The sequence below is a fragment of the Loxodonta africana genome, chromosome 1, assembly GCF_030014295.1.
Source record: "Loxodonta africana isolate mLoxAfr1 chromosome 1, mLoxAfr1.hap2, whole genome shotgun sequence".
Taxonomy (NCBI): domain Eukaryota; kingdom Metazoa; phylum Chordata; class Mammalia; order Proboscidea; family Elephantidae; genus Loxodonta; species Loxodonta africana.
The window spans coordinates 77,570,089-77,594,884 of NC_087342.1; the positions used below are offsets into that span (position 1 = coordinate 77,570,089).

At 39.2% G+C, this 24,796-nt stretch overlaps 1 protein-coding gene across 1 annotated transcript; it reads left to right on the forward strand.

Annotated features, from left to right (window-relative positions):
* Positions 1 to 9,792: 9,792 nt before the first annotated feature.
* LOC100669144 (putative olfactory receptor 1F12P) lies at positions 9,793 to 11,748 on the forward strand. The gene has a single exon (XM_064295423.1). The coding sequence runs from the start codon at positions 10,807 to 10,809 to the stop codon at positions 11,746 to 11,748; it is 942 nt and encodes a 313-aa protein (XP_064151493.1). The 5' UTR covers positions 9,793 to 10,806.
* Positions 11,749 to 24,796: the final 13,048 nt, after the last annotated feature.

Sequence of the window (24,796 nt, forward strand, 5' to 3'; positions counted from 1 at the left end):
GCAACTCTTCAGACAGGAATTGGACTCGACTATGGGATAGAAAATGATACTGGTGAGGAGTGAGCTTCTCAGATTAAGTAGACACATGAGACTCTGTGGGCAGCTCCTGTCTGGAGGGGAGATGAGAAGGCAGAAGGGAACAGAGCTGTCTGAATGGATAGGGGGAATACAGGGTGAAAAGAAGGAATGTGCTGTCTCATTAGAGGGAGAGCAACTAGGAGTACATAGCAAGATGTATATAAATTTTTGTATGAGAGACTGACTTAAAGCATGATAAAAATAAAAAGCACAATAAAATTTTTAAAAATTACAAAAAAAATTTTTTTAATTTAGCTAAACAATTGTGTTCTCCAATGGATACTTTTTCTTTCATGAAATCAGGACTTCAAATCTAGCAGAGATAGGGTTACAGGACTGTGAAGCACAAATACCAAAAGCATATCACTGGGAGTAATAGTAAAATAAATCATTCCTACTTCTATCCTTGACTGCTTGCAAAAATGGCACAATTGTGTACCCTTCAATGAATCCATGCCTTTTACAATGTAGCTTTGATGTGCTTCTCATCAAGAAACAGAGTCTTTTCCCACCCCTTGAGACTGAATTGGTCTTGTGACTTGCTTTGGGCAATAAAATGCAGTGGAAGTGACACTGTGCCAGTTTTAAGCCTAGGCCTCAAGAGGTTTTGAATGTTTCTGCTCTCTCTCTTTCTTGGAAACCTACCTGCAGCAAATGAAGAATCCCAGGCCACCCTACTGGAGGACACCAAACCACACTAAGCAATACATGCCATTCCAACTGTAGCCATCCTATATCAGTCAGGCCCAAAATGACCCAACAGCTCACTGCAAGCACATGAATGTGTTCAAAGTGTTCACATGAGAACTGCCCAGCTCAGCTTAGCACAAATTACTGACTCGCATAATTCTGGAAGAGCTGCCTCCTCAAAGCAGAGTTGACTTTAATGATGTGGATGAAGTCAAGCTTTCGGAACGTTCATTTGCTGATACGGCGTGAATCAAAATGAGAAGAAACAGCTGCAAACATCCATTAATAATCAGAACATGAAATGTACAAACTATGAATCTAGGAAAATTGGAAATCTTCAAAAATGAAATGGAATACAAACATTGATATCCTAGGCATCAGTAAGCTGAACTGGACTGGTATTGGCCATTTTGAATCGGACAATCATATGGTCTACTGTGCCAGGAATGACAAATTGAAGAGGAATGGGGTGCATTCATCATCGAAAAGAACATTTCAAGGTCAATCCTGAAGTACAACACTGTCAGTGATAGGATAACATCCATGCACCTACAAGGAAGACCAGTTAATATGACTATTATTCAAATTTATGCACCAACTACTAAGGCAAAAGATGAAGAAATTGAAGATTTTTACCAGCTTCTGCAGTCTGAAATTGATCGAACATGCAATCAGGATGGATTGATAATTACCGGTGATTGGAATGTGAAAGCTGGAAACAAGGAAGAAGAAACGGCTGTTGGAAAAGATGCCAGAAGATTGCACGATAGAATTTTGCAAGACCAATGACTTCTTTATTGCAAATACCTGTTTACACCAACATAAATGGCGACTATACACATGGGCCCCTCCAGACAGAATACACAGGATCAAATTGACTACATCTAGGGAAAGCAACGATGGAAAAGCTCGATATCATCAGTCAGAACAAAGCCAGTGGCATACTGTGGAACAGACCATCAATTGCACATATGCAAGCTCAAGTTGAAACTGAAGAAAATTAGAACAAGTCCTAGAGAGACAATTACAACCTTGAGTATATCCTACCTGAATTTAGAGACCAGTTCAAAAATAGATTTGACACCTTGAACACTAATGACCAAAGACCAGATGAGTTGTGGAATGGCATCAAGGACATCACACATGAAGAAAGCAAGAATTCATTAAAAAGACAGGAAAGAAAGAAAAGACCAAATGAATGGCAGAAGAGACTCTGAAATATGCTTTCGAGTGTCGAGCAGCTAAAGAAGAAGGAAGAAATGATGAAGTAATAGAACTTAACAGAAGGGCATCTCGAGAAGACAAAGTATTATAATGACATGTGCAAAAAGCTGGAGATAGAAAACCAAAAGAGAAAAGCATGCTCGGCATTTCTCAAGCTGAAAGAACTGAGGAAAAAAATTCAAGCTTTGATTTGCAATAGTGAAGGATTCTATGGGAAAATATTTAACGATGCAGGAAGCATTAAAAGAAGATGGAAGGAATAGACAGTCATTATACCAAAAAGAATTGGTCAATGGTCCACCATTTCAAGAGGTATCATATGATCAGAAACCAATGGTACTGAAGGAAGAAGTCCAAGCTGCACTGAAGGCATTAGCAACATACAAGCCTCCAGGAATTGACGGAATACCAATTGAGATGTTTCAACAAACGGATGCAGCGTTGGAAGTGCTCCCTCATCTATTCCAAGATATTTGGAAGACAGCTACCTGGCCAACCAACTGGAAGATACCCACATTTATGCCTATTCCCAAGAACGGTGATCCAACCAAATGTGGAAATTATCAAAAAATATCACTAATATCACATGCAAGCAAAATTTTTCTGAAGATCATTCAAAAGCAGCTGCAGCAGTATATCGACTGGGAACTGACAGAAGTTCAGGCCCGATTCAGAAGGGGACATGGAATCAGGGATATCATTGCTGATGTCAGACGCATCGTGCCTGAAAGCAGAGAATACCGTAAGGACGCTTACCTGTGTTTTATGGACTATGCAAAGGCATTTGACTGTATGGATCATAACAAATTATGGATAACATTACAAAGAACGGGAATTCCAGAACACTTAATTGTGCTCATGAGGAACTTTTACATAGATCAAGAGGCAGTTGTTCAGACAGAACAAGGAGATACTGCGTGGTTTAAAGTCAGGAAAGGTGTGCATCAGGGTTGTATCTTTTCACCATACCTAGTCAATCTGTATGCTGAGCAAATAATCCGAGAAGATGGACTATAAGAAGAAGAATGGGGCATTAGGATTGGAGGAAGGATAATTAACAACCTGCATTACACAGATGACACAACCTTCCTTGTTGAAAGTGAAGAGGACTTGAAGCACTTACTGACAAAGATCAAAGACCATACGTAGCCTTCAGTATGGAGTACACCTCAACATAAAGAAAATAAAAATCCTCACAAGTGGACGAATAAGTAACATCATGATAAATGGAGAAAAGATTGAAACTGTCAAGGATTTCATTTTACTTGGATCCACAATCAACACCCAGGGAAGCAGCAGTCGGGAAATCAAAAGATGCATTGCATTGGTCAAATCTGCTGCAAAAGACCTCTTTAAAGTGTTGAAAAGAAAGGTGTCACCTTGAAAACTAAGGTGCGCCTGACCCAAGCCATGGTATTTTCAATCGCATCATATGCATGTGAAAGCTGGACGATTAATAAGGGAGACCAAAAAAGAATTGGCGCCTTTGAATTGTGGTGTTGGCAAAGAATATCGAGTATACCACGGACTGCCAAGAGAATGAACAAACCCATCTTGGACGAAGTAAAACCAGAATGCTCTTTAGAAGCAAGGACGGCGGGACTGCGTCTTACATACGTTGGACATGTTGTCAGGAGGGATCAGTCCCTGGTGAAGGACATAATGCTTGGTAATGTAGAGGGTCAGTGAAAGAGATGAAGGCCCTCAACGAAATGCATTGACACAGTGGCTGCAACAAAGAGCTCAAATATAACAACGATTGTGAACATAGTGCAGGACCAGGAAGTGTTTCATTCTGTGGTACATAGGGTCGCTATGAGTCAGAACCCACTGAACAGCACCTAACAACAACATAATTATGAGTAAATAGATGGTTGACGTCTTAAGCCACTAAGTTTTAGGGTGGTTTGTTATACAGAAAGAAGCCCTAGTGGGTGTGTAGTGGTTGAAGGCTCAGCTGCTAACTGAAAGGTCAGCAATTTGAGCCCACCAGGTGCTCCGCAGAAGAAAGATGTGGTAGTCTGCTTCCATAAAGATTACAGTCTTGGAAACCCTATGGGGCAGTTCTACCCTGTCCCATAGGGTTGCCATAAGTCAGAATCTACTCCACGGCAATGGGTTTGGTTTTGTTTTTGGTTGCTTACACAGAAAAAGCTAAGACCCTCTGGCTCCTGGACTCATACATTATAGCAGTTGGGGACACAGCATCATATGTAGCAATTAGGGATACAGCACCATATACTGGCCATTTGTTTTATGCATATATAGCATCTTGGAATAAAAAAAATACAGCATCCCAAATCCTGTGAGAGTTAGCCCCAACCTGGTAGATAAGAGTAGCTTTTGAGAGACCATTCCACTGTTTTCTTAGGCTAGGTGATGTAGTATGTGACAAGACCAGTGAATTCTGCGATCTTGTGCCCTTTGTCTCACCTCCTTTGCCACAAAATGAATCTCGAATCTGAAGCACTGTTGAGAAAGCTGGCATATGTAAGCCCTAGGATGGTATCGCTCGCAGGGTGCTGCAGGCAGAGAAGGCAAACCTCTGTTTGCAGAAAGGATCAATTCTATTAAGGAAGAAACAATTCATTTCTGGAAAGGTTATTTTTTAATTGTCGTAATGCTTGATTTTTGTTGTTTGGGGGCCTCTTGGGAAGAAGCAAGACGGTCTGTAATAAACCTTCCTGGAAGCCTGTGAACAACTTCCAGGTCTTTAATTTCTTGATTCTCTCTGGGGGATTGTCTGCCAGGTGCATTATCCCTAGCATCGCACTGGGAAACCCACGAGGGGGATGAAACAATTATTGCTAGAGTTGAGGAAGCTTGTTAAGCTTGGGTTCCCAGGGACTGCAAAGGAAACACTCATTTAAATGTGGGGAGGCTGCTGCACACGCTAGTTCTCTCCGCATCAATGTCCCAAGAATCATCCCATGTCTCATTCCTGTACAGGGGCAGATTAACCTCTCAGCAAGGTATGCACTGGCTTGCAGTAAGCAAGGTATGCAGCAGCTTAGTTGTGTTTACTTACTAATCTCTAGTGACCAATTTTACATGGCTTTTGTGGTGAAAAACAGGTGAAATCGGTCACTAGGGATTAGTAAGTAAGCACAAGTAACTCCCTGCGCCTGGCTTATTGGGTAATCCATCCCCGCGCCCACACATTCTGGAAGACAGACTTTGCACTTGTTTATTTTTCCCATTACCTCTGAGTGACTCTTGGAAATCAAAGCCTCTGCCCAGAAGGCTCCTGGTATGAATACCTGGTAAGTGCCATGGGGAGTGAGTAGGTTTGGAGAAATGAGGAGAAAGCATATGTTTACTTAGACAAGTAAGACAAGTGCAAGCCCCATGCAAAGTCGTCAGACATTGCCTTACATATACTAGGTGCTTAATAACCTTTTGTGGAATTAATTAATTAGTTAATGGGAGATAAAGGTGTGAAATCCTAGATGGTCTGACGGTTTAGTGAAAAGTGGGCTAGATTTTAGATCAAGAAAGGTTAATTGAGATTATGTCTCTGCTAAAACTCAGTGTCTACATAACTGGGTTATGTGACCTACATTATAGAGTTGTAAGGATTAACAAACTATGAAAACATTCAGCATGACATAGATTACTCGATAGTGGTAAATCTTGACTTCATATTTTTTCTAAATTGATGAAAGATTTGTGATTTTTTAAATACATTTATAGACTTTACTCAGCTGATTTCATCTACTTCTGATTGTTTTATAATGTTCCCAGCAGTGAAAAAAAATTTTACCTTATGAAAAATTGAAGGGGAGGGGTAATAACTTTTCTTGCTTGCTGTCATCACTGCCACCACCTTCAGCCACTGATGTTTATAGTTTTGCACCCAAAGTATCGTCACGTATCTCTACTCCTTCTCAACTTCTTGAATGCCCACGATGTGGCAGCAGCTGTTCCAAGTGATATGACACAACTCTAACCTGTGTTTCCAGAGACCATATCAGCCTGTCAGCCCAAGAGTGGTTATTAACAGCAGGTGGTTATTTTACCTACTATATCAAGTTCTACAGCTGTGGAAAGTTATTTTAATGATTTCTGAGACTTCTAAGAGGGTCTCACATGAGCTCTCCGCTTACTCTCTGATGGATAGAATCCTCCATGTTCCTTCCCTTTAATACAGGCCGCTCATCACTATTTTTCTGCCAATAACTACTTTGAGAAAAGTAACAGCAGTGTCAGGACATTGATTTCCTCAGCTGCTAATGCCAGGCAGCTCTGTGTTCTCTGGAGTCCAAAGTACCTATGCCTTTCTCCATGTTGCATGTACGTGTATGGACATGTACGTGTATGGAATGCTTCTCTCTTCCATTCAGTTTCACGCTTCATTATTCAATCACTGAAAATATGGTCCCTCCATTTCCTTGAGTTTCTGCCTCCAGACTCTTCATCCATTTAGCTTAGATACAAGGCAATGAAGTTGAGTAGAGAACCAACAATAGACTCATACATGTGTTGAACCCTCTGACTTGAAGCTCATTTCCCCTGCCTCCAAAAAAGTTTCATTCTATTTTCTTAGGCAAATATAAATCACTGTTTATAAAGCTGGGCTTCCCTACCCAAAGATGAATAAGATTCAGTCCATGTGCTCTCCAAAATCCTACAAGCAAGAATGAGTTATGAAAACCAAGTATACATCCACTCCTCATTTATCGACATGGTGGGTAGCAAAGACCAGTTTCTTATACAAAAATCGGTGTTATGCAAAAATAGAGGATGACCATATCAGATCCCAAAATGGAGCATGGCTGCATCATTACATAACTGCCAAACCACTGAGACTCATGGCCTAGCCAAGTTGACACACCTTTAACCGTCACACCGTTATTCTTGCCTTGAACCTCAGCATTCATTACTACCAGATGTACGTCATTAATGCACAAAATAGTAGGATAGTAGATTTTTTACTATTGTCATAAATGTGAAATGTTGGATAACAAGATAGTTGATAAGTGTGGTGTAGATATATAAATATGTATACAAACATTATATGGTCTAGGATTAAAATTCCTAAAAATTATACATTGAGGGCACTATTTCTATTCTACTCATGATACAAAAAAAAAAGCTTCCTGAGCCTATACTAAATGTTTTCTTTCTTCCTTCCTTCCTTTTGTTTTTTCCTCTCTCTCTCTTTCTTCGTTCAATACAATACATGCACACACACACATGCACATATACAATAGTGCTGTATGCCAGTACATGCCTACCCTGTTTTATTATACTTCTCTTTATTGAGCTTTACAGATAATGCATTTTTTATAAATTGAAGCTTTGTGGCAGCCCTGTGTCGAGCAAGTCTATCGGTACCACTTTTACAACAGCATGTGTTCACTTCATGTCTCTCTGTCACATTTTGGTAATTCTCCCAATATTTCAGATTTTTAATTATTATTATATCTGTTATGGTGATCTGTGATCAATGTCTTTGATACCACTATTGTAATTATTTTGGGGTGCCACAAACCACACCTATATAAGAAGGCAAACTTAATCAATAAATGTTGTGCGTGTTCTGACTGCTCCATTGACAATGCATTCCCTCACCACTCTCCCTTTCCCCAGGCATCACTATTCCGTGAGACATGACAATAGTGAAATTAGGGCAATTAATAACCCTACACTGTCCTCTAAGTGTTTAAGTGAAGAGTCTCATGTCTCTCACTTTAAATCAAAAGCTAGAAATGATTAAGCTTAGTAAGGAAGACATGTCGAAAGCCAAAATAAGCTGAAAACTAGACCTCTTGCACCACACAGCCAAGTTGTGAATGCAAACGAAAAGTTCTTGAAGGAAATTAAAAGCGCTACTGCAGTGAACACACAAATGATAAGAAAGTGAAACAGCCTTATTCCTCATAAGAGAAAGCTTTAGTAATCTGGATAGAAGATCAAACCAGCCACAACATTCCCTTAAGCCTAAACCTAATCCACAGCAAGACCCTAACTCTCTTCAATCCTGTGAAGGCTGCGAGAGGCGAGGAAGCTGCAGAAGAAAAGCGTGAAGTTAGCAGTGGTTGAGTCATGAGGTTTAAGGAAAGAAACCATCTCCATAACATAAAAGTGCAAGGTGAAGCAGCAAGTGCTGATGTATGAGCTGCAGCACGTTATCCAGAAGATACAGCTAAGAAAAGTGATGAAGGGAGCTACGCAAACAACAGATTTTCCACATAGATGACACAGCCTTGTATTGGAAGGAAATACCATCCAGCACTTTTCTAGCTAGTGAGAATTCAATGTCTGACTTCAAAGCTGCAAAGGACAGGCTGACTCTCTTTCTAGCAGCTAATGCAGCTGGTGACTTTAAGTTGAAGCCTGTGCTCATTTACCTTTCTTAAAATCCTAGGGCCCTTAAGAATTATGCTAAATCTACTCTGTCTGTGCTCTGTAAGTGGAACAACAAAGACTGGATGACAGCACTTCTGTTTACAACATGATTTACTGAATATTTTAAGCCCGTTGTTGAGATCTACTGCTCAGAAAAAAAGATTCCTTTCAAAATATTACTGCTCATTGACAATGCACCTGGTCACCCAAGAGCTTTGATGGAGACATACAAGGAAATTAATGTTGTTTTCATGCCTGCTAACACAACATACATTCTGCAGACCATGGATGAAGGAGTAATCTCAACTTTCAAGTCTTATTATTTAAGAAAACAGGGCAATGTGATAGTTTTTGGAAGGAATCTTTAAATACAGTGGTCAGAGAATTCCAAAATGAGAAAAGCTACATAGACATAAAATTGCCAGAAAATTCTAAGGGTAAGAAATTTTTCATAAGGCTATAGCTGCCATAGATAGTGATTCTTCTGATGGATCTGGGCAAAGTACATTGAAAACCTTCTGGGAAGGATTCACCATTCTAGATGCCATTAACAACATTCATGATTTGTGGGAGGAAGTCAAAATGTCAATATTAACAGAAATTTGGGAGAAGTTTATTCCATCCCTCTTGGATGACTGAGTGGTTCAAGACTTCAGTAGAGGAAGTAACTGCAGATGTGGTTGAAATAGCAAGATAACTAGAATTAGAAGTGAAGCCTGAAGACGTGATTGAATTGTGGCAATTTCATGACAAAACTTTAACACATGAGGAGTTGCTTCTTATGGATGAGCAAAAAAAGTGGTTTCTTGAGATGGAATCTACTGCTGACGAAGATGCTGTGACAACAAAGGATTTAGAATATTACATAATTGATAAAGCAGCGATAGAGTTTGAAAGAATTGACTCCAAATTTGAAAGAAGTTATATTGTGTGTAAAATGCTATCAACCAGCATCGCATGCTGCACAGAAATCTTTCATGAAAGGAAGAGTCGATCAATGTGGCAAACTTCATCGTTGTCTTATTTTAGGAAATTGCCACAACCACTCAAATCTTCAGCAACCACCACCCTGATCAGTCAGTAGCCATCAACATCTAGGCAAGACTCTCCTCCACCAGCAAAAAGATTACAACTCACTGAAGGCTCAGATGATGGTTAGCATTTTTTAGCAATAAAGTATTTTTTAGTACATTGTTTTTTTATATATAATGCTATTGCACATTTAATAGACTAAACCAAAAAATTCATGTGACTTGTTTTATTGTGGTAGTCACTTTATTGCAGTGGTCTGGAACTGAACCTGCAATATCTCTGAGATATGCCTATATTGTATATAAAAGGATAAAAAGAAAGAGACAGAGAAGGAAAAAGACAAATTTCCTGCCCCCACGGAGCTTACATTTTACTGGCGAAAGTTAGAAAACTAATAAGTAGGAAATATTTTTAGGAAATAAGTACATTCCACATGGTGGTAAGTGACATGAAAACAAAAAACAGGGCAATGTGACAGAGAGTTTTTGGAAGGAATCTTTAAATACAATGGTCAGAGAATTCCGAAATGAGAAAAGCTATATAGACATAAAATTGCAATGTGTGCCAGAAAATTCTAAGGGTGAGAAATTAATCCTAGCAAGAGATAAGGTTAGAATGGTAAGATGGGGTTCATGAAGAACCTTGCATGCCATGATAAAGAATTTGAAATTTGAATTGAAGGTAATGAAAAATCACTGGAAGGTTTTAAGATGGGAGGTGGGGAAATTCTTGTTTTAGAACGTGGTATATGCTCTATTATACTTTTTATGTTCTGCTTTTTAAACTTATTTGTAAATATTTTCCTATGTTGCTCATAATCTTCCTGTAAATTATTTTTGGAGGTTTATCTTTTTGTATATACTGAGCAAGTTTGTATATTTTTACTTTGAGTATTATAGAGATAGGATAGTGCACCCCCATTAAATGAATTCTGTATCGTAGGTGTCTGACTGCTTTCCAAGCAGGATGGTTCATATGCTGTTGAGCAAATATTTGGACAAAATTTCCCATTTAAATATCAATGCTTGCCATGGAATCATTTAGTGTCAGATTCATTATACGGTCCAACACACAGCTGAGAGTCAGGCAACACACACAAGGCAGAATATGCAAGTGTTAGTGTCAACTTTATAAGAAGAAAGACAGTCTCTGCCTACTGAAGGAAGACATATACAGATCCCATAGAAATCTTGGATAAAGTGCAGCTTCAGTAAGGGCAAATATAGGGAAAGACAACTGATGAGTTGAAAAGACATAGCTGAGGTTCAAGGAGGCTTGAGAGAGAGCATCAGAAAGGAGGTATAATAGCCTAAAGACAGAATATCTAATAAGTGGGACTAGGGTAGGTGAGTATATAAAAATCATAAAAGGAAAATTTTTTCTAACAAAAACATTTTATTCCCTGGGTTTTTATGCAGATATATCCAAGCAATGGAAAAGGGAAACCAAACCAATGTCTCTGAATTTCTCCTCTTGGGCTTCTCCAATTGGCCAAGGCAGCAGGCACTCTTCTTTGCACTTTTTCTGTGCCTCTACCTAACAGGACTGTTGGGAAACTTACTCATCTTGATGGCTATTGCTTCAGACCATCTTCTCCACACACCCATGTATTTTTTCCTTGCCAATTTGTCCTTGGTAGACCTCTGTCTTTCTTCAACTACAGTTCCCAAGATGTTGCAGAATATCCAAACACAGACTCAGTCCATATCCTATTCTGCCTGCCTAGCTCAGATGTACTTCAGTATAATGTTTACCAACATGGACAATTTTCTGCTCACAGTGATGGCATATGACCGTTATGTGGCCATCTGTCACCCTTTGCATTACTCCACCATCATGACCCAGTACTTCTGTGCCTGCCTGGTGGCTGTTCCCTGGGTCATTGCCACTTTGAACCCCCTCTTGCATACCCTTTTGATGGCCCGTCTGTACTTCTGCTCTAACAATGTCATCCACCATTTCTTCTGTGATAATAACTCTCTTCTCCCTCTATCCTGTTCTGACACCAGCCTTAATCAGTTGATGGTTCTGACTGTGGTGGGGCTGCTCTTTGTGGTACCTTCAGGGTGTATCCTGGCATCCTATGCCCACATCATCTCTTCTGTGATGAAAATCCCTTCTGCCCAAGGAAAACTCAAGGCTTTCTCCACCTGTGGATCCCACCTTGCCTTGGTCATTCTTTTCTATGGAGCAATCACAAAGATCTATATGACTCCCATATCCAATCATTCAACTGACAAAGACTTAGTGGCATCAGTAATTTTTATTGTGGTAGCCCCTGTACTGAATCCCTTCATTTACAGTCTAAGAAACAATGAACTGAAGGGAGCTTTAAAGAAGGTCCTAGGCCACAGAAAAATCTTCTCCCAGTGATTTCTACTGGCCGAGGAGTTCAAAAAGAGCAAACCTTAATGAGGTCGTTGTTCTCATTCTCACCATAATTACATAATTACAAAGCAGTTACTAAGCACCTAGTTGAACTTTGTATAACCTAAACTCTAGGAGTGACATAATCACAGCCCTTATCCATGTGAGCACTTGGAGATTATTTATGTGGATAAATATTTATATGTAAAATCCCTCAAACTACAATAAAAACATTAAATCAATGTTTGAATGAATTGTTAAGACATCAAACGAAGCTCATGTTAACACAGGAATGAATCACAGGGAGTGCAGAATAGAGGATGGCCCCAGGACTGTCCTCCTGCTAGGGCGGGATGGAATGGATGACCACATTGTCATACATGAAAAACACTAGAGAATAAAGCTATTACAAAATCAAATGTTCAAACCGTAAATGCAATGCAAGGTCAAAGGAAGCAGAGATTGGTGAGGGCTGAAGAGGTCAAGGAAACTTCAGGGAAAAGACACTTAATCTGGCTCTTGAACCTTGGATGAGTTTTACACAGGAATGAAAAGAAGCTTTGTAGGTAAGAAGGGGCATGGTGTGTATTGAAAAAATTTATCTGAATGGATTGAATGATACGTATTAGGAACTGGTGGGAGTGAGGATGGATAGTTATACTTCCCCCTGAAGTTTTTTTTTTTTTTTTTTGCGTGTGTGTTTTATAATTATATTGTATGCATTTCCTACAACCTGTCTTTTTTTTTTTCCTTGTGTAAAAAGCAGGATTAATATCTACGTCTATGTGCATACCTATCTCTAAAGTTATACCTATGTAAATATGCTGGCCTACAAACAATTTTCTGGGAGGCTATTAATCATCATTTAAAAATCTGTATTGCTATTCACTCTGAAACACGCATATTAAAAAAAACCAGTGCCGTCGAGTTGATTCCGACTCATAGCTATCCTATACGACAGAGTAGAACTGCCCCCAATAGAGTTTCCAAGGAGCGCCTGGTGGACTCGAAGTGCCGATCCTTTGGTTAGCAGCCTTAGCACTTAATCACTATGCCACCAGGGTTTCCGAAACTTGCATAGAGTTGCCTATATTAGAAACACCACACCAGCAATTCAAAGCCCATGCCTTTGTGACTGTTGATTTGGAACTCATATCTGATTTAAATGGTTGTTTTTGTGTTCACAGTCTCTCTAGAGCACTACAAAGTACATTTTTCCATGTGCCATTATATACCATATTTTAAGACATGCCTCCAAAATATTTCTCAGACTTGGAAAAATCATTTTTAGGTTATGTAATATATGACTGGAGCCCTGGTAGCACAGTGGTTAAGAACTAGGCTGCTAACGAACAAGACCGGCAGTTCAAATCCACCAGCTACTCCTTGAAAACCCTGTGGGCCAGCTGAATAGATAGAGGTGAAGAGAGATAAAAAGGAATCTTACTATAAATGTTTGTTTATTTATTTGTTTATAATGGGGAGCCTTGTTAGAAATTCCACTTATATTTTTTACTCTTCTCTGATGAAAGACATAAGAAAAATTTGTGAGACTGTATAGGACCAGATCAGAATCCAATTCTCTATTTCTTGAAAGATCTTTCTATACATCAGATATTTTAGTTGTGTTGGGAATATGGTCTGTCTCCATGTCTCCCACCCAAGCCACCTAAGCAGAGGCCTTGGAACCAGAACATTCCTGATAAAGAGGGCAGGATCTGGGTCACTGTCTCTCTCCCAGTCTCTTTTCCTTTTCGGGAAGCTGTCCTCCCTCTTCTGGGAACACAATAACTTTCTCTGTCCTGCTCACTCATGGGCACCATATGGTACCTGGCCAATCCCACTTCTATATCTCTTTCCTTAACTGTGGAACAGAGCGGTGTGCACAAAACATCTGTGTACACTAGCCACAAAAGTGACTTCCTAGCCATGGGAGACTGCTGACCACAATCAAAACTGACCTTGCTGTGTCTCTTCTTTATTTGCCCCAGGTACTATCTCTGTGTGTGTCCTTTGTCAGTGGCCTTGAACTTTGTTAGAACAAGTTTCATGCAACAGAAACCAATTCTTCTTAATAAGGCAGAAATTGAATGTAATGAAAGAATAATGAGTAGTTTATAAACTCACTTGAACTGCTAAAGAACGAGGCTCATAGATCCACAACCAGACCACAGCCAAAACAACACACAAGCCAATTTAGGATTGACTGCTTGACCTACTCATGTTACCTGCCCTGGACACTGGATGCCTATGCTAGCCTGCTGCCCCTGTTGACCCATAAACTGGACGTGTATGCCACAGCCACCACAACACTGCCTCTAGTTCATTGTATCACTGATTCTTGATTCAAATTGCAGGGTAGCCGTATCTGATTCGGGAAACACGGAGCACATGCTGTTACCATAGAACAACAAAAACAAAAAAAAGAATATCTCAGATTGTGTCCTGTACTGAGCACCATGCTGTGCTTCCCAAATCTTCTTTCAGTACTGAAGTGCTTATTACTCTAGCTGCTGGGAGTGTTGCCACCTGATAGCCCTCTCTGACAGCCCTCACTGTCAGCCCTCTTAAGATATTGCCCTCAACTGAAAAGAGCAGGCTGGCCCAATCTCATAACCCCTCCCTAAGGGTAAGTTAAAGAGCCCTGTTGGCACAATGGCTAAGTGCTCAGCTGCTGACCAAAAGTCAGGAGATCAAACCCATCAGCCATGCTATAGGAAAAAGATGTGGCAATAGGTTTCCATAATGATTACAGCCTTGGAAACCCTATGAGGCAGTTCTACTGTGTCAAATAGAGTCGCTATGAGTTCAAATTGACTCAATGACACACAACAATGAGGGGCAAGTTGAATGCAATGACTGGACTGTTGAGGGGATAGAACAGCCCAACCATCTTGATCCAAATTAAGGAAGCTTTGAAGGGCAGTCTTAGTTCCAAGAGCCAAGTTTAGTTCCAGCTAAAATTTTTGCTGTGATTGCAGCACAGCCCAACTTCTTCTGCCCAATGTTGCTACCTTTACTCCCTCATGGGCATCAATCCCAATATTGCCCACTAAAAACTTCCTGCATGTCAATCTCATCTCAGAGTATGCATTTCTTGGAACCCAAAATGCAACACCATCTATAATAAAGCAGGTAGATAACATTCTCTGAATACAATAAAGAAAATTAAAAACCAACATCACATTCAGAAACAAAAAGCCCTCTATTTGAAATGTTTTTAATTATCTCTTAAATAACTCTTGATTCAAGGAGAAAATGTAAACATTTCAGATCCTCTAGAAAATGATGATAATCATGCCACTACATATGCGAACAGCTAAAACAGTGTGCAGAGGAAAATTCTTAGCCATAAACCCTTATATGAAACATAGATAAATCTCATTAATTAAGAATCTAACTAAAACAGTAAAAAGAAGACCAGAAAATAAACTGAATGAGTGCAAACTAAATTGAGATGAAAGTAGAGATTAAGGAAACAGAAAACAGAGGCAAAAAAACAATAAAACTTATATCTAAGTCCAAGTGATGGATATTTAAAAAAAAAAATTAATGAAATTGAGAAACCACTGCCCAACCTAATTAACAAAAAGAGGAGAAAGCACAAACATGCAAAATAAGAAACAATTATGAGAAAATATGTATAGAAACAGAGAAAATTTGAAGAAACGTAAGACTAAAGTGATTCACTTAGACTTACGCAAATAAATTTGGCAATAAAAACAAAATGGGTAATCTTTCAGAAAAATGTATTTATCAAAACTGACCCTAGAAAAGACCCGAGAGAAAGTATAAAATCTATACAGATTGATTTCTATAGGGTGAATTCAATTTTCAAATAACTAACACCCCAAAAGTACCAGACCTCGAGTTTTCATAGGAGAGTAATACCAAACCTTAAATAGTTATCAGAGCATAGAAAACTTACAAAATATATTCAAAAGAGCAATCATGTTGTTATCAAAATCTGGCAAATATTAGACAAAATTAAACTAAAAAAAATCCCACTCATTAATCCAAATGTAAAAAATATAAATATTAGCTAAAGGATCCAGCAGCACTTAAAGAGTATAATACATGATGAACAAGTGAAGTATATTCCAAGAATGCAAGGATGGTTCAAATTTAAGATATTTGTTAATATAATTTTGTCATAATAAAATAAATAGTAAAAATCTTAAGAAATGTCCAAGATATGTGTGGGGTCTTAAGAGCTAGCAAGCGGCCATCTAAGATGCATCAATTGGTCTCAGCCCACCTAGAGCAAAGGAGAATGAAGAACACAAAGACAAAAGGAAAATATGAACCCAAGAGACAGAAAGGGCCACATACACTAGAGACTCCATGAGCCTGAGACTGGAAAAACTAGATGGTGCCTGGCTACCACCAATTACTGCCCTGACAGGGAACACAACAGAGAATCCCTGATGAGGCAGGACAAAAGTGGTGGCAGAACTCAAATCCTAGTAAAAAGACCAGACTTAATGGTCTGACTGAGACTGGAGGAAGCCCAGAGGACATGGCCCCTGGACTCTCTGTCAGCCCAGAACTGAAACCATTCCCAAAGCCAACTCTTCAGACAAAGATTAGACTGGAACATGAGACATAAAATTATACTGGTGAGGAGTGTGCCTCTGAGCTCAAGTAGACACATGAGACTATGTGGCCAGCTCCTGTCCGGAGATGAGATGAGAAGGCAGAGGGGGACAGTAGCTGGTTGAATGGACACAGAAAATACAAGGTGGAGAGGAGGAATGTGCTGTCACGTTGTAGGGAGAGTAACTAGGGTCACATAAACAATGTGTATAAGTTTTTGTATGAGAAACTGACATGAATTATAAACTTTCACTTAAAGCACAATTAAAAAAATATGTATTCAAGATAAATATGAAGAAATTGTTAGGCCAGTACTGGAGGAAACAAAAGAAAACTTGAATAAAATCTATACTACCATTAAAAAAAAAAAAAATCCCATTGTCTTCAAGTTGATTCCGAATGATAGCAACCCTATAGGACTGAGTACAACTGCCCCATAGGGATTCCAAGGCTGTAAATCTTCACTGAAGCAGACCACCACATCTTTCTCGCACAGAGAAGCTGGTAGGTTCAAACCACCAACCTTTCAATTACCAGCTGAGCACTTAAACACTGCACCATCAGGCTCCTTTATAGCACCATAAAGATGGTCAATTCTCCCTAAATTAATTTATAAATGTAATGTATGTCCAAAAATTACCAACATTTTAGTTTTTTTTTTTAGAAAGAGATACTAAAACTTTTTATGAGAAATACATAAGCAAGCAGAAGCAACAAGATAAGGAGCAATTAGATCTACCAAATATTAAAATATTGTACAGTCCCAATGGTAGTGCAGCACTGACTTTAGACAAAACAAACCAGTAGAAATGAATAGAAAGTCTAGAAATTGATGCAATAATGAACAGGATTTTAGTATAAGAAAAAGGTAGAAAATTATAAAAAGGGAAAATATTCTATTTAATAAATGGTGTAGAGACAACTAGGTACTTATCTGAGAAAAAAATGGATACCTTACTCATACTTTACACCCAAAAAATAATAAATGAGGGGCGGAGCCAAGATGGCAGAATAGACAGATGCTTCTGCCAAGTCCTCTTACAACAAAGACCTGCAAAATCAAGTGACACAATTATATTTATGATGTTAGGAGCCCTGAACATCAAAGGCAAAGTTAGAAAACAAGCTGAGTGACAGGGGAGAGAAAGACCGTTCAGAATCAGAGAGGAGTTGCTGGGCCTGAATTGCTGGGTTACTTCAGGCACCATTCACAGAAGCAGCTGCAGCAGGCTGGTGGTAACATTCGGCTACAGTATTCTCAGGGAGAAGCAGCCAGCTGCACAGCCTACTCACACCTCTGGAACCAGAGAAGAGCAGCACTCTCAGCAAAAGCTAAGTACTTGCATATATTTTACTGTGCCCCTTGCCCCCAAGCTGGCTTCAGTGCCTATTGATTTCCCTTGGCCTGCGATAGGCCCATTTGAGCTCCCTGAGCCATGCTCCCGGCCTTGGAGAAGGAATAGATTCACAATATGGTAAAAAGATAATTTGCCAGCTCCACTACCCTGGGCAGCTCAGGACAGAAGCTGTTCCTGTCCAGGCATAAACGGTCTGTGGACTTTGAATACCATTCCCCCCTGCATTGACCTGTGTGGGCCTATTCCGGGAGAATAGACCCTTGCTGGCAGACTGCGACTGTTTAAGCTTTGCAGTGGAGAGGTGGATGTTTGATATTTGGCACGGCTTTGCCTATTAAACAGGGTCCTCACCTACTCAAATCCAGGGCCTAATGAATGGTAGCTCCACTCAGGTCACCCAGCCACCGAAGACAGGGGTCCAAGGATAACTGATACCTCCAAATCCTTACAACCAAAAGCATTGGGTGCCCATGGTCCATCTGCAGAACCCACCCACCTGTACACTCTAGGGAACAGGGGCATACTTTCCTCCGGGACACTTGGGGGTCGGTTCTCAGCCCCCTGCCTTGTTCAGAGCATGACCCCCTGCTGCAACCAGATACTGGTACATACACCAAACACCGCTGCTCCCTAAGACTGTCGGACAGAGCCTGTACTGCACACTTGATGACCAGCTACCTGGACTCCTGAGCTGAATCCACACAAGAAAAGTGAATGAACTCATAAGCTCATATACCTGATAAGAGCTCTAGCCATCTGGTGACAGGACGTCGGAGCCCCAAATGTGAAAATAATCAAGCTAGCTGACTCAAGCTACCCATTTGGCCATATCAAAACAAAACAGAGCAAGAAACTAGGATACAGTAAGCAAGTGTAAAATAAACTAATACAATAACTTACAGATGGCTTGGAGACAACAGTCAATATCAAACCACATGAAGAAACAGGCCATGATCATTTCAACAAGTTCTCAAAAGAGGGAATCAAAGGATTTTCTGGATGAAGGTGACTTCCTGGAATTACCGGATGCAGAATTCAAAAGATTAATATATAGAACTCTTCAAGACATTAGGAACGAGATCAGACAATATGCAGAACCAGCCAGGGAACACACAGATAAAACGGTGGAAGAAATTAAAAAGGTTATTCAAGAACATAAAGAAAAATTTAATAAGCTGCAAGAATCCAAAGAGAGAGACAGCAATCAGAAATTCAGAAGATTAACAATAAAATTACAGAATTTGACAACTCAATAGAAAGTCAGAGGAGCAGAATCAAGCAAGTGGAAGGCAGAATTGGTGACCTTGAAGAGAAAGCACTTCGCACCAATATATTTGAAGAAAAATCAAATAAAAGAATTTTTAAATAAATGAAGAAACCTTAAGAATCATATGGGACTCTATCAAGAGAAAAACCTGCGAGTGACTGGTGTACCAGAACAGGGAGGGATAAGAGAAAATACAGACAGAATCGCTGAAGATTTCTTGGCAGAAAACTTCCCTGATACTGTGAAAGATGAGACGATATCAACCCAAGGTGTTCATCAAACTCCACATACGGTAGATTTAAAAAGAAAGTCACCAAGACATATTATAATCAAATTTGCCAAAACCAAAGTTAGAGAATTTTAAGAGCAGCTAGAGATAAACAAAAAATCACTTACAAAGGACAGTCAATAAGCATAAGCTCAGACCACTAGGCAGAAACAATGCAGGCAAGAAGGCAAGGGGATGACTTATATAAAGCATTGAAGAAAAAAAATGCCAGCCAAGAATCATATATCCAGCAAAACTGTCTCTCAAATACGAACGTGAATTTAGGACATTTCCAGATAAACAGAAGTTTAGGGATTTCATAAAAACCAAACCAAAACTACAAGAAATACTAAAGGGAGTTCTTTGGTTAGAAAATCAATAATACCAGTTATCAACCCAAGACTAGAACACTGGACAGAGCAATCCGATGTCAATCCAGACCAAAAAAAAAAAATCACAAAAATAAATCAAGATTAAAAAAAACACTCAAAACAGGGAAACAACAATGCTGTTATGTAAAAGAAGACCACATTAAAATAATAAAGAAGATTTAAGAAATGTAGTCATAGATCTTTCATATGGAGAGGAAGACAAGGAGATATATAGAAATAAAAGATAGGTTTAAACTTAGAAAAATAGGGGTAAATATTGAAGTAACCACAAAGGAGACTAACTATTCTACTCATCATAATAAAATAAAAGAAAAAAAAAATAGAGACTCAGCAGAAACAAAATCAACAACAAAGAAGAGGAAAAGACAATATATAACAATAAACTGCTCAGCACAAAAACTGAAATGGGAGAAAGAAACTGTCAACAACACACAAAAGAAGACATCAAAATGGTAACACTAAACTCATACCTATCCATACTTATGCTGAATATAAATGGACTAAATGCACCAATAAAGAGACAGAGAGTGGCACAGTGGAAAAAAACACGATCCATCTATATGCTGCCTACAAGAGACACACCTTAGATTAGAGGCACAAACAAACTAAAACTCAAAGGATGGAAAAAATATCAAGCAAACAATCAAAAAAGAGCAGAAGTAGCGATATTAATTGCTGACAAAATAGACTTTGAAGTTAAATCCACCACAAAGGATAAGGAAGGATACTATATATTGATTAAAGGGACAACATACCAGGAGGATATAGCCATGTTAAATATTTATATACCCAATGACAGGGCTACAAGATAAATAAAACAAACTCTAACACCACTGAAAAATAAGATAGATAGATCCACAATTATAGTAGCAGACTTCAACACACCATTTTTGGTGAAGGACAGGACATCCAGAAAGAAGCTCACTAAAGACACGGAAGATCTAAATGCCACAATCAACCAACTCAACCTTGTAGGCATATACAGAACACTGCACCCAACAGCAGCCAAGTATACTTTCTTTTCTACTGCACATGGAACATTCTCTACAATATACCACATATTAGGTCATAAAGCAAGCCTTAGCACAATCCAAAACATTGAAATATTACAAAGCATTTTCTCTGACCATAAGGCCGTAAGAGTAGAAATCAATAACAGAAAAAGCAGGTAAAAGAAATCAAACACTTAGAAACTGAACAATACCCTGCACAAAAAAGACTGGATTATAGAAGACATTAAGGATGGAATAAAGAAATTCAGAGAATTCAATGACAATGAAAACACTTCCTATCAGAACCTTTGGGACACAGTGAAAGCAGAGCTCAGAGGTCTATTTATATAAATAAACGCATACGCACAAAAAGAAGAAAGGGCCAAAATCAAAGAATTATCCCTACAACTTGAACAAATAGAAAGAGAGCAACAAAAGCAACCCTCAGGCACCAGAAGAAAACAAATAATAAAAATTAGAGCTGAACTAAATGAAATAGACAACAGAAAAGCAATTGAAAGAATTAACAAGACCAAACACTGGTTTTTTGAAAAAATCAACAAAATTGATAAACCATTGGCAAAACTGGCAAAAGAAAAACAGGAGAGGAAGCAGATAACCCAAATAAGAAAAGAGATGGGCAATATCACAACAGACCCAAATGAAATTAAAAGAATCAGATTACTATGAAAAATTATACTCTAAAAATTTGAAAACCTAGAAGAAATGTATGAATTCCTAGAAACACACTACCTACCTAAACTAACACAAACAGAGGCAGAGAAACTAAATAGACAATGAAAGAAGAGATTGAAAAGGTAATCAAAAAACTCCCAACAACAAATCCCTGGCCTGGACAGCTTCACCACAGAGTTCTACCAAACTTTCAGAGGAGAATTAACACCACTACTGCTAAAGGTATTTCAGAGCACAGAAAAGCATGGAATACTCCCAAACTCGTTTTATGAAGCCAGCATATCCCTGATACCAAAACCAGGTAATGACACTACCAAAAAAAAGAAAATGACAGACCTATGAACTTATATGCATGCCTTATGAACTTATATGCAAAAATCCTCAACAAAATTCTAGCGAATAGAATTCAACAACATATCAAAAAATAATTCACCATGCTCAAGTGGGATTCTTACCACGTATGCAGGGATGGTTCAACATTAGAAAAAAAAAATCAATGTAATGCATCATATAAATAAAACAAAAGACAAGAGTCACATGATTTTATCAATCAATGCAGAAGAGGCATTTGACAAAGTTCAACACATTCATGATAAAAACTCTCAGCAAAATAGGAATAAAAGGAAAATTTCTCAACATAATACAGGGCATTTATACAAAGCCAACAGCCAGCATCATCTTAAATGGAGAGAGCCTGAAAGCATTCTCACTGAGATTGGGAACCAGACAAGGATGCCCTTTATCACCGCTCTTATTCAACATTATGACGGAGGTCCTAGCCAGAGCAATTAGGCTAGATAAAGAAATAAAGGGCATCAAGATTGGTAAGGAAAAGTAAAAGTATCTCTATTTGCAGATGACATAATCATAAGGAAACCCTAAGGAATCCTCAAGAAAACTACTGAAAGCAATACAAGAGTTCAGCAGAGTATCAGGATACAAGATAAACATACAAAAATCAGTTGGATTCCTCTACACCAACAAAAAGAACATTGAAGAGGAAATCACCAAATCAATACCATTTACAGTAGCCCCCAAGAAGATAAAATACATAGGAATATATCTTACCAGAGATGTAAAAGACCTATACAAAGCAAACTACAAGACACTACTACAAGAAAACAAAATAGACCTACCTAAGTGGAAAAACATACATTGCTCATGGATAGGAAGACTTAACATTGTAAAAATCTCTATTCCACCAAAAGCCATTTATAGGTACAATGCAATTCTGATTCAAATTCCAATAACATTTTTTAATGAGATGGAGAAACAAATCACCAACTTCATATGGAAGAAAAATAGGTCACAGATTAGTAAAGCATTACTGAAAAAGAACAAAGTGGGAGGCCTCACTCTACCTGATTTTAGAACCTATAAGCCACAATAGTCAAAACAGCCTGGTAGTACTACAACAACAGATACATAAACCAATGGAATACAGTTGAGAATCCAGACATAAACCATCCACATATGAGCAGCTCATATTTGACAAAGGCCCAAAGTCAGTTAAATGGGGAAAAGACAATCTCATTAACAAATGGTGCTGGCATAACTGAATATCCATCTACAAAAAAATGAAACAAGACCCATACCTCACACCATGCACAAAAATGAGATCAAAATGGATCGAAGACCAAAACATAAAATCTAAAACGATAAAGGTCATGGAAGAAAAAATAGGGACAACTTTAGGAGCCCTAATACATGGCATAAAACATTATTAAAACTGCAAAAGAGAAACTAAGTAATTTGGAGCTCCTAAAAATCCAACAGCTCTGCTCATCCAAAAAAATAAATAAATAAAAATTTTTTTTTTTTTTTTTTTATGCTCATCCAAAGGCTTCACCAAAAGAGTAAAAAGATTACCTACAGACTGGGAAAAAGTTTTTAGCTATGACATTTCCGATCCGCACCTGATCTCTAAAATCTACATGATACTGCAAAAACTCAACTACAAAAAGACAGCCCAATTAAAAAATGGGCAAAAGATATGAACAGACACTTCACTAAAGAAGACATTCAGGTGGCTAACAGATACAAAAGGAAATGCTCATGATCATTAACCATTAAAAAAGAAATGCAAATCAAAACTACAACGAGACTGGGGAGGAGGTGGAGCCAAGATGGAGGAATAGACAGACGTTTCCGGTGAGCCCTCTTTACAACAAAGACCTGAAAAAAACAAGTGAGATGTGCATATTTATGACACAGTCTGAGCCCAGAGCATCAAAGGCAAGCTTAGAAAACTAACGGAGGGGTACGAGAAGGAAGAGACGGTTCAGAAGCAGAGAGGAGTTACCTGACCTTAATCGCGGGGAGCCCTAAGGCACCATTCCTGGAGCAGCAGTGGCAGGCTGGTACTAGCGTTCAGCCACAGTTTCCTCAGGGAGAAGCAACCAGCCACACAGCATACTCACACCTCCGGAACCAGAGAAGAACGGCAGTCTCAGCAAAAGCTAAGTACTTGCGTATATTTTACCACGCCACCCCACTCCCAAGTCAGCTTCAGCGGATAAATTCCCTGGGCCTGATATAGGCTCTTTTGAAAGCCTAGAGACATTCTCCCAGCCTTGGAGAAGGAAAAAATGTGCAATTGGGGGAAAAGATAATTTGCCAAATCCACTAACGGGAGGAGCTCAGGACAGAAGTGGCTCCTGGCCAGGTATTAACGGTCTGTGGACTTTGAGCACCTTTCCCCTCTGCATGGACCTGTGTGGGCCTATTTCAAGAGAATAGGCCCTTGTTGGCAGGCTAAAACTGTTTCAGCTGTGCGGTGGAAAAGTGGGTATTTGATGTTTGACACTGCTTTGCCTATTAAATAGGGTCCTCACCTACCCACATAAGGGACCTAAGAACTGGTAGCTCCACTCAGGTCACCCAGCCAGCCACGACAGGGGTCCAAGGATAACTGGAGCCTCCCAATCCTTATAACCAAAAACATTGGCTGCCCATGATCCGTCTGCAGAACCTACCCACCTGCACGCTCTAGGGAACAGGGACATGCTTTCTTCAGAGACACTCAGGAGTCAGCTCTCAGCCCCCTGCCTTTTTCAGAGTGTGACCCCCTACTGAAATCAGATACTGGTACATACACCAATTACAGGGGTGATTGTAAAATTAAAAATTGTAGGACACAGCCTGTACCACACACTTGATGATCAGCTACCTGGACACCTGGGCTGAATTCATATAAGAAAACTGAATGGAATCCTAGACTGGTATACCTGATAACAACTCTAGACATCTGGGGAAAGCACATCAGAGCTCCAAATGCAAAAATAATCAAGCTAACTCACTCAAGCAACCCATTTTGGCATATCAAATCAAAACAAAGCAAGAGGCTACTACACAGAAAGCAAGCATAAACTAATACAATAACTTATAGATGGCTCGGAGACAACAGTCAATATCAAACCACATAAAGAAACAGATCATGATCGCCTCAACAGGCTCTCAAAACAAAGAATCCAGGGATCCTCTAG